At 65.4% G+C, this 9,963-nt stretch overlaps 2 protein-coding genes across 2 annotated transcripts in view; one reads left to right on the top strand and one right to left on the bottom strand.

Moving 5' to 3' along the window:
- Positions 1-5,395, top strand: part of LOC105993942 (chromosome unknown open reading frame, human C21orf2) — a 6,068-nt gene extending 673 nt beyond the window's left edge. Inside the window, exons 2-7 of the mRNA XM_013027334.1 lie at positions 433-451; positions 1,161-1,207; positions 1,634-1,863; positions 2,522-2,693; positions 3,425-3,518; positions 4,508-5,395. Of these exons, the coding sequence (XP_012882788.1) occupies positions 433-451; positions 1,161-1,207; positions 1,634-1,863; positions 2,522-2,693; positions 3,425-3,518; positions 4,508-4,636 (691 nt within the window). The 3' untranslated portion in view covers positions 4,637-5,395. The remainder of the gene's footprint in view (positions 1-432; positions 452-1,160; positions 1,208-1,633; positions 1,864-2,521; positions 2,694-3,424; positions 3,519-4,507) is intronic.
- A 648-nt stretch (positions 5,396-6,043) lies between these two features.
- The window catches only part of Pfkl (phosphofructokinase, liver), a 16,665-nt gene continuing 12,745 nt past the window's right edge, over positions 6,044-9,963 (bottom strand). Inside the window, exons 15-21 of the mRNA XM_013027394.1 lie at positions 9,272-9,424; positions 8,151-8,315; positions 7,868-7,929; positions 7,611-7,722; positions 6,866-6,965; positions 6,674-6,779; positions 6,044-6,438 (exon numbers count right to left, since the gene is read on the bottom strand). Coding sequence (XP_012882848.1) covers positions 6,291-6,438; positions 6,674-6,779; positions 6,866-6,965; positions 7,611-7,722; positions 7,868-7,929; positions 8,151-8,315; positions 9,272-9,424 — 846 coding nt within the window. The 3' untranslated portion in view covers positions 6,044-6,290. The remainder of the gene's footprint in view (positions 6,439-6,673; positions 6,780-6,865; positions 6,966-7,610; positions 7,723-7,867; positions 7,930-8,150; positions 8,316-9,271; positions 9,425-9,963) is intronic.

The raw sequence follows: 9,963 nt of genomic DNA, 5'->3' as shown, positions 1-9,963 counted from the left end.
AGACCCGAGGCGCCGCGCGGCCCGGGCCCACCCTCCCTGGCGTCGGCTGAGTTCTCCTCTCTGGAGGGCCGGCCCCGGCTTCCAACAGCGCCTTTCCTTGTTTTCCGAGCGGGGTTCAGCACTTCCATGGCCGACCTTCAAAGTTGCAAGCTTGGCCTTTGACCTCAGCCTCCGGGGAGGCCCGGGTCCGAGGCAGGAGGGAAAATAACTCTCTGCGGATCGTCCCGGGCTGCTCCACACCAAGAAAAACACCTCCGCTTTGTCCGGAACCAGCCTGACCGTTTCTGACACCTTCCCAGTCACCCGGGGGACCTGTTTCTCTCGCTGTGCCTCTTTAACCATCTTAAGGCTCCTCGTTCGATTTCAGGATTTTTAAAGTATTTCCCTGCAACTCTTCACAAGATTAAAAATGTGCCTCTTTTCTCTCCCCAGGGGCAGCCGTCTGACAGATGTAAGTGTTGACTTGATTGTGGCCTCAGCCCCCCTGAAGCTCCAGTGTCCTCCTGGAGAGCACAGTGGTGAAGCTGGGCACTGGTCCAGTCTCCTGTCACCTGCGGGTCCTGTTCAGAGGGTGCCGAGTGAAAACATTAGGCCTGGTGGGAAGGGGCAACTCCAGACACGCACTGCTGTCCGTGCTGTCCAAGCTCTCGGTGTAACTTCCTTGGGTCAGCCCAAGCCTCAGGCCCCACTCCACCTCCACAGCGGGTAGAGACCGGCAGGGACATGCAACTGGAGTTTGTAAAAGTCTGTAAAGACTCAAACACACAGGGCCTGCTCAGCGCTGCCCTGCCCCACAGAACCGCTTTCAAGCCGTCCCCCCTTCCTAGATTTGTTGGTAAGAAGTGTCAGTCCTTACAGCTCAGAGGTTGCAAGAAGAGAGGCTCTGTTTTCAGCCTGGGGTACCTTGAGGTCCCATGATCTGATATCCTTTAAAAGTAACAAATGCTGTCTCTGTGGCTAGGGCATTTGATAGCAGTGACCTTGTCCTAGAGTCACATTCCCCTTCAGGGAGGGCAGCGACACACAGACAGCATGCCGGATTCCTTCTGAGAGCCTGGAAGTATGCTCCATAGGCCAAGATAGATTTCTCCCTTGCCCGGGACAAGCAACATTGGGACGCTGGTGCCAAGCGAGCTGGCCTGCCTTTCTTCCCTCCCCAGATTTCCATATGCCGGGAGATGCCCAGCCTGGAGGTGATTACACTCAGGTACCCCTCCCGCATCCCTCCAGACCCCCGGCCTTCCTGTGGGACCCACTGATGAGGGACAACACGGCAGCTCTCAGTGCAGCCTTGGCAGAGCAGCGGAGACCCCGGGGGCTTGGCCCTCCCACAGCCGCTGCCCCGCTCTCAGTCCTCCCCCGGGTTCCCCTGTCCTTCCTCTCAAGCTCACCCTGCCACATCCACCGCCCAGCCCCAGACACCCATCTGCCTCTCCACATCCTAAGATCAGTCACCAGTCAGCTCCCTGTTCCCGGTGGCCGGCAGACTAAGGGGAGCTTGTCACTGGAGTTCTGGGGAGCTGGGGCACATTTCGGGGAAGGTGCTCAGTCCTGGGAGGCTCGCGGCCCATGCTGATGGCCGGCCATGCCGACCCCAGGGCCACACTGGTCACCGGCCCTGCCGTCCCCACAGTGTCAACAGCGTCTCCACCTTGGAGCCCGTGAGTGGCTGCCGGCGTCTGAGCGAGCTGTACCTGAGGAGGAACCGCATCCCCAGCCTGGACGAGCTCTTCTACCTGAAGGGCCTGCCGCACCTGCGGGTGCTGTGGCTGGCTGAGAACCCCTGCTGCGGCGCCAGCCCCCACCTCTACCGCATGACGGTGCTGCGTAACCTCCCGCACCTGCAGAAGCTCGACAACCAAGGTACATCCGTGGCGCGGCGCGGCGCGGCCTGGCGGTGGGCTGCCACGGGGCCCCCGGGCTTCCCTTGGGCTCCTTCTGCAGCCTTCCGCAACCCCTGGCTGGAGGCACAGGTGTGGCCCGTCACACAGGGCACACAGAGGAGCAGCTCCCGGCGGGGTGACCCCGTTCCACAGTGCTGGCGTCGTCTGGCACTGGGACGTGGCCGTGCGGCCTGATTCAGCGCAGGATTCCCACCTGTGACCCTCACGGTTTACACACCACAGCGAGGACGGCCCACTCCTCCTCCGTCCCTTACAGGCCGGGCCCTGGCGCCTGCCGGCCAGAGCCACAAAAACACGCCCCCTAACAGTGGCCACCTGTTTTAGGCTAGGTGTCACCTGTGTCAGGACACCAGCTTAGCAAGGACAGGGCCCTGGGTGTCATCTCCAGAGTTACACGTGAAAAACCTTTGGTTTTGTCTTGACTGGGGTTTTTGCTCCCAGAGAAGCTGGAGCTGAGCTTCCCAGCACGGGGTGTGCCTGGAGCCAGTGCGAGGGGGCTGGGCAGGAAGAATGGCCCGCCCCTTGCCCTGCAAGCCTACAGTTTGGAAGGTGTGGAAGGTTGCGGGAGAGAGCAGCAGGGGTGCAGCCTGAGTCCCTGCTTTCTGTCTCCCACGCAGCCGTGACGGAGGAGGAGCTGACCCGCGCACTGCTGGAGGGAGACGAGATCAGCACTGCCCCAGGCAGGGAGGCCACAGACACAGGCCTCTCCGAGTCCTCCTACCCGCTGAGCACCTTCGGCCACACCGAGACCACCACGGGTCAGAGCCTGCTGAGCTGCGAGCAGGCAGGGTGAGCCTGCGAGTGGCCACACCTGTCCCCAGAGCCAGCCTGACCCCAGGGCTCTCTGCAGTCAGGCAGGGCTTCCTCGCCGTATGGGAGGGGATGGAGCCCGTCATTCTCTGGATGACCCCAGCCCCCTCCAGCAGGCCTCAGGGGCCAGGCTGCAGGAATACCTAAGTGTGCCTATGGGTGGGGATGGGATGTCAGCCTTGGCCGCCGTGGGGGCGTCCCAGGGGCCCGCAGCCAGTCATCATGAACGTTACTGACAGAAATGATGTCGGGAAGAACCGGTCCTGTAGAGGCCCCAGCACGTCTGCAGGGGCACTGGGATGTGAGGCCCTGTGCTCTGCTTGGGGTGTGAGCCCCTGTGCAATGCTTGGGGTGTGAGCTCCTGTGCTCTGCTTGGGGTGTGAGCCCCTGTGCAATGCTTGGGGTGTGAGCCCGTGCTCTGCGTGGGGTGTGAGCTCCTGTGCTCTGCTTGGGGTGTGAGCTCCTGTGCAATGCTTGGGGTCCTTGCTGTGCTAAGGCCCTCAGGCCCCCGCCTTGGGAGCCTACCTGCCCCAAGTCCCCAGATGAGGACTCATCAGCGGGTCTCAGTTGGGGTGCTCTGTGTCCAGATGCACCGGGGTGGCCTCCGTCCCCTGGCGTCGACAGTGACACCGCTGTGGCGGCATGACGTGTTCTCACTGGACTCTGAGCCACAGACACTGCCTGGCCCCTCACAGTCCCCCTCTCTCCAGGAGCACCCAGGGCCAGCTTGGCCTGAAGTCCCCTGCCCAGGACCAGTCTCCTTCCTTCCCACAGAGGGACACCTTGCGTGGCCACAAGAACAGGGTGAGTGGCCGCAGCTGCACAGAATGGCAGTGGCGGGCCCTGAACGGGAAGGAGAGGTGCTGGGGGCGGGGCCAGCTCGGGGCAGAGCCGCAGGGCCGCCCTGTTGCACTCTCAGAACTCTGGGTGGTCGCTTCAAGTCGCAGAGCACGCCTGCTGCTGTTGGTTAGAGGTCATGAGATCCTGGCATTGGTTAGAGGTCGTGAGGTCCTGGCTTGGCCGTGGCACGGGCACTGTAAGAGCTTAGGGCTCCCCACTGGGATTCCAGCCTCACAGACAGTAGCCACAGTCCCCCTGCCTGGTGCCCTTCCAGCTGGGGCCCCGTCCCCGCCTGCTCCACGCAGCATCCAGCGCTCACCCTGCACAGCATTCACAGGGGCCTGGGCTTCTTCCCTGGCCCGGTTGGGCTGCGCTCCCCCAAGGTCCCATCCACCATGTCCCAGGCCCTGCCCTGCCGGGAACCCTGCTCCTCAGCAGAGCCCGGACCTGCCAGAGCCACGCGGGACCCACCCCAGCCACGGCCTTGTGGGAGGCAGAGCTGCCTCAGCAGGGCCTGGCCCCCGGGGGAGGCCTCGGCCCTCAGCGCCAAAGGCCTGGCTGGACGGAGCAAGGCCCTCCGCACCTCAGCCCTCCGGAAGACCCAGGAGCCGTGCGCCAGGGCTCTTCCTCAGACCGCGAGGAGCGCAGGGCTGGCTGCTCAGACGGGCTCACTCGCTGTGGCACCGAGGCCTTGGTGAACAGCTGGGCAGGTGCAGCCTGGGGCCTGGTCTGCTGGGGTGCGGGTGGGGACAAGGTGCCAGCCCCACCACAGCGCCTGGGCTCAGCGCCACCACCCCTGACCGAGGGGCCAGTGACTCAGTTTCCCCCTGGGAAGCGAGGGCCCAGGCTGAGCACTGGGCAGGTCAAGACTAGATCTGTGCCGTGACCTCCCTCCCTGCGGACCCCCCCCCCCGACCCCCGGCCCAGGCCCTAGGCAGGCTCTCTACCCCCAGAATGTCCTCACGGCCATCCTGCTGCTGCTGCGGGAGCTGGACATCGAGGGGCTGGAGACCGTCCAGCAGACCGCGGGCAGCCGGCTGCAGGCCCTGCACAGACAAGAGCTGCAGGAGGACACAGAGTGACCACGGGCAGCCCCAGACCCCGCCAGGAGCCCGCCAGGCCCCCCGCACCAGCCAGGACGGAAGAACCCGCAGCCGTGCCTGAGCTGACGCTGCCCACCAGGACCGTCCCAGAACTCGCCTGCTGACCCCGCGAGGAGGCTGGGCTGAAGGACACGGAGGTCACCCTCCCGAACATACACCTGGTGTCCCCCGAGCAGGCCCAGCCCGGCCGAGGACTCACCCACCCATCCCAGCCCACAGACACCAGGTGGATTCTGTCACAGGAGCCACTCCCCCCCCAACAGTGGCCCCCAGAGACCAGGACCCTCGTGTCCTAAGCCGGCCAGCTCAGGGCCACCGCCAGCCTTGAAGCCGGCCAGCACAGGGCCACCACTGTCAGCAAGGCCGGGGCATGCAGGGCCGCTGCCTCCGACCTTCCGGGGGCCCCACAGCAGTGAGGCAGGGCATGCTGCCCCGCACGGGGCCCTGCCCCCCCCCAGCCTGCTCCGCTGTCCCCTGGGGAGGGCCAGAAGACCTGGCAGGACAGCAGGCGGGGGCAGGGACCCCGAGCCGGGCTCTGTCTCCAAGCCAGCGCACCGCATGGGGGAAGAGGGGACAGTGTGCCGCGCTGCGGGCCTCCCTCCCTGCCACCCCCAGCCCACACTGCTTGGAGCACCACACGCCCAAGGTGGCGGGCGCAGTGCCTCCACAGCTCCGGGAGGGGCCCGGGCACCACGAAGCCGACATGGCGGAGGCCTGGGGGCAGGGCGGGGCAGGCCAGGCCAGAAGACGGCAGACTCCCTGGTGCGGGCTTCAAGACACAAGGAGCACCGTGCTGGGGACACGGGGTGACACAGGCCTGTCAGCCCACTTGCCCGATCATTGGATCCCAATAAAGCTGCCTCGTGGAACATCTGCTGGCTGCTGGGGGCCAGGCTTACCTGGGTTCCGTCCTCCACGTCATCCAAGTGGTCGGGGCACTGAATGGGACCTGTTGGGAAGTGTGCCCTGCTCTCCATCCCTCAACCCCAACCAGCCTCCTGCCAGCTGCCCCTGCCCTCCACCTCTTGAGGCCTGAAACTAGACCGAGACCCCAGCGAACTCCTCTGCCAGGGCCGGGGCTCTCAGTGTTGGCGGGGAAGCAGGCACCCATGTCAGGGAGAGCCACAGTGGGCTCAGAGGACGCAGCGCCCGGCAGCCCCTGCAGCGGGGGGTGGCCAGCCCTGGTCACACAGCGCCACCCACAGGTCTGAGACCCACCCAGGCTGGCCCTCGAGACCAGGGTCAGGTGCTGGTGTGCGGGCGCCACTCTGCAGGGCCAGGGCAGACTAAGGAAGTCACCCTTCCCTGACCTGGGGAGCAGCCCCAGTGAGGGGGCCATGGCCCTGCACGCCCTCCCCGCCCTGGAGAGTCCAGGCCGTTGGCCTCCTCGGTCAGGGTGACTTTATTTCTAGAAAAGGTGAGGAGCTGCTTGGCCAGAGAGGTGGTGGACAGGACCCGGTCGTGGGGTCCACAGGAGCACGGAGACTCAGGCACGGGCATGGGTCGGTGAGGGTGACGGTGCGCGCGTGCCCAACAGGCCAGGCAGCCGGGCCCGGGTGCTCTGTCCTGGAGACCTGGCCACAGCGGGGATGGAGGGCCGGAGCCAGGCTCCTGGCGCTGGAGTCCAGCGGGCTCAGAAGCCCTTGTCGATGCTCAGGGTGCGGCGGGTGACGTGCTCCAGCTCGCCGGACACGTAGTCTGCCATGCTGATGCGGTAGTGCGCCAACATCTTCAGCATCAGCCGCAGGTTCAGCCACCACTGCTCCCGGGGCATGCGGTGGCTGCGCGGGGAGAGCAGGTCGGAAGTCGGGGTGGCTACGCCAGCCGGGCCCCCCCCTCCCTGGCCTCTCCACACCCCGCAGCAGCAGTGGGGCTGGGAGGCGCTGGGCCTCGTCCCATTGGGGTCCACCGACTGTCCCCACCACCACCACACTGCCTGTGTGGGCGATCTCCGTGGGGCCGGCACACCCACCCTGAGGAGCCTCTGGGCCCCGCGACCCGGCATTGGGGACTCACTCAAAGTCTGTGTCCTTCTTGAGCTCAGTGACAGGGCTGAAGGCCACCGCCTTCTTCCGAAGGCCGATCACGCAGGCCGAGTCCGGTGCGTTGGCGAACACGCGCCCTGTGGATGCAGGCAGGAGGTGGCTGGGGCCAGGCCCTCCCCCGCTCCTCAGAAGCCAGGCCGCGCCTCCAGGCCACCCCACCTACCCTTGCGGTAGACGGCCCGCAGCTTCTCCGACATCCAGAGCATGGCCTTCACCCCTAGCTTGGTCCCGTAGTTCCGGTCAAAGGGTGTTGGAGCTCCACCCTGCAAACAGAGGGGAAGCCGGCCTGGTGCTGCTGGGCTCCAGGAAAGGAGTCAGCGGGCTGCAGACGGGCCACAGACAGGGCACAGATGGACCACAGACTGGCCACAGACAGGGCACAGACGGCACAGACAGGCTGCAGACAATCTGCAGATGGGCCGCAGACAGGGCACAGACCACAGACGGGACACAGACTGGCCGCAGACAGGGCACAGACGGGCCGCAGATGGGCCTCAGACGGGCCGCAGACAGGCTCCCAAGCAAGGCTGTGGCCACACCCGCCTCCCGTGCCCTTGGGAGCTGACCTCCACGTGGTCTGAGCCTGCTCCTGCGGCCTGAAGGCCTCAAATCCAGCCTAGAAGCCATGCCCAGAGGCCAGCAGTGGCTGCCCAGCTACGGTGAGGAAGCCCTGGGCCCCAGCACTCGGGGCCGTGGCCCCACCATAGGCCACCCGAGGGCCACCACGAGGCAGGGGCACACACGTCTAGAAGGCAGGAAGCTAGGCAGGGCAAAGGTGCCACAGGTCACAGGAAACTGGGCAAACTCGGACCAGGGCCAGTGCTCAGGAGCCACCAGCCTTGTCCCCTCCCTACAATGTGGCGGGCACGCGCCGTGACTGGGCCTCCCCCCAGGCCCGGCTGCAGTACCTGCTGGAGATGGCCCAGCACGTTGGTCCGGCAGTCAAACACGCCCCTGCCTTCGGAGGAATACAGGTGGTACAGGAACTCCGTGGTGTAGTGCTCGTGGCATTTCTCGTTTCTGTGGAGGCATGGGCAGCATCAGCGCCTGCCCCAAGCCTGGTCCCGGGGGGCCACAGGCAGGTGGAGAAGAGATGGAGGGAGGGAAGGAGGGAGGGAAGGAGGGAGGGCCCTCCCGGGACAGCCAAGGTCGGGACAAGGCTCACCGCAGCACCAGGCCCCTCTGGATGTCCGTCTTCATCTTCTCCGTCATGTGCTCCACGTTGGCCTGCGGGAAGCGTGGGCTGAGCAAGAGTGGCCCGAGGAAGGCAGCGGCCCGCGTGACCCGCACCCAGGGGCCCGTCACACAAAGGACGCTGCTTGCTTTGAAAAGCTTGAGTGGAGCCAGGGCCACCCCCAGTGCAGCGGGCCCTCAGCCGGCCCCGGCCCTGCCAGCCCTGCGTGCCAGCCCCGCAGACCCCCATGGCTGCGGCCAAGGGCCGGCCTCACCTTCAAGTCGTGGATGTTGAAAGGGTCCTCAAAGACATAGGCGGCGTCGGCCCCCACGGCGATGCCGGTCACCGTGGCCAGGTACCCGCAGTAGCCGCCCATGGTCTCCACGATGAACACGCGGCGCTTGGTCCCAGAGGCCGACTGCTTGATGCGATCACAGCTCTGAAAAGACCAAGCAACGTCCGGGCTCAGCATGCCTGTCTGCCATGAGCCAGAGGCTCCTGCGGCACCCTGGGGCCCGAGACTGGAGAGGGGAGGCAGTGGCTCTGCTGCCACCAGGCCCAGAGGCCATGGTGCCTTGTCACAGCCTGGCAGCCCCGCCCCCATCTGCGCAGGCCTGGAGGCGCACTCTGCAGTGACTGCCACGGGGCCAATGGACAACGGCCAGGACGGTGGGGCAGTGTGACTGGCAAGGGCAGCAGGGCCAGTGCTGAGGGTCTCCCGGGGCCTCGGTCTCCCTGTCTGTGAATGGGCTGATGGCCGGCCAGCCACTGCGGAAACAGGTAACGTGTCACAGGGGCTGGTGAGGGGAGGCGTGGCAGGAATGCTCAGCACCAACAGAGTCGTTTCAAGCTCATAGAGCGCGAGCCTTGAGCTAAAAAGCTAAGGCTCCACAAAGATTAAGAGGGGTGGGGGAGAGCTAGGCATGCTGGGCATGGTGACGTGCGGCTGTAATTTCAGCACTTTGGGAGTCCAAGTTCCAAGCCAGCCTAGTAATAAAGCAAAATTAGACAAACAGACAGACAGACAGATGCTGGAAGGTAATCCAGAGAGGTAAACAGAAGGGACACAAAGCTTTCCTGAGCTCCTGGGATTCGAGGAAATCCTATGTCACACAGAGCAAAGGGCAGAAACCTCTGCAGCCCCTGGTAGGACATGGGCCCACCACGGTGGGAGAAACGGCGGCCGGCAGGTCAAAGACGGCCACCACGGTGGGAGAAACGCTGTCCCAGGGGGACGATGGCGGCCAGCAGGGCAAAGACGGCCACCGCCGAAACGCCCACCGCCAGGAGCTGCAGAGACCACGGAAGCCAGAGCCACCGATCCTCAGACCAGAGACCAAAGCGGGATCCACTCCCACACCACGGGGGAGCCGCGCCCTGCCTGGCAGCCCGCACCTCCATGGCGGCGTTGACGGCCGTGTCCGAGCCCAGGCTGAAGTCGGTGCCGGGCACGTTGTTGCTGATGGTGGCTGGGATGACGCACATGACGATGCAGAGTTCCTCGTAGCGCTCTCTAGCTTCTACCAGCTGCAGCACACCCTCGTAGGCCTGGGGCAGAGGTGGGCGGGGGGGGGGAGGGGGGCCAGACCAAGGCCGCACTGGGTCAGGGCAGCGGCACGGCTCCCTGGCCCTGCCCCCTGCTGACCAGCCTCACCCTTTGCGTGTGGACTAGGACAGCCGGCTCCCACCCCCAGGACACCATCAAGGGGCCCTGCAGCACCCCACTCAGCTGGGTTCTCAAGAGACTGAAGAGTCACGTGAGCTGCTAAGCACAGAACACCCCCACCCCTCTACTTATCGTCTGTGACAACCTGCCAGGCACCTGGGCAAGGCGTACAAGATCCTCCCAGAGCCACACACTGCCTGCTCACCCTTCCTCCAACTCCTCCCCTCCTCCTCCCTCCTGGTCTCCTCCTCCCCGCCAGCACCAGGCTTAGCTGCACCCCATGAGGCCCTCAAAAGGCCAGGCCCCAGACCCGCATCTACAGCACCCATGATCCGACTGCGTCAGTCCAGACCCGCATCTACAGCACCCACGATCCCACCGCGCCGGTCCAGACCCGCATCTACAGCACCCACGATCCCAC

The sequence above is a fragment of the Dipodomys ordii genome, unplaced genomic scaffold (genome assembly GCF_000151885.1).
Source record: "Dipodomys ordii isolate 6190 unplaced genomic scaffold, Dord_2.0 Scaffold103, whole genome shotgun sequence".
Classification (NCBI taxonomy): domain Eukaryota; kingdom Metazoa; phylum Chordata; class Mammalia; order Rodentia; family Heteromyidae; genus Dipodomys; species Dipodomys ordii.
The sequence above is the reverse complement of the archived record's forward strand: the minus strand, read 5'-3'. Positions and strand labels throughout refer to the sequence as shown.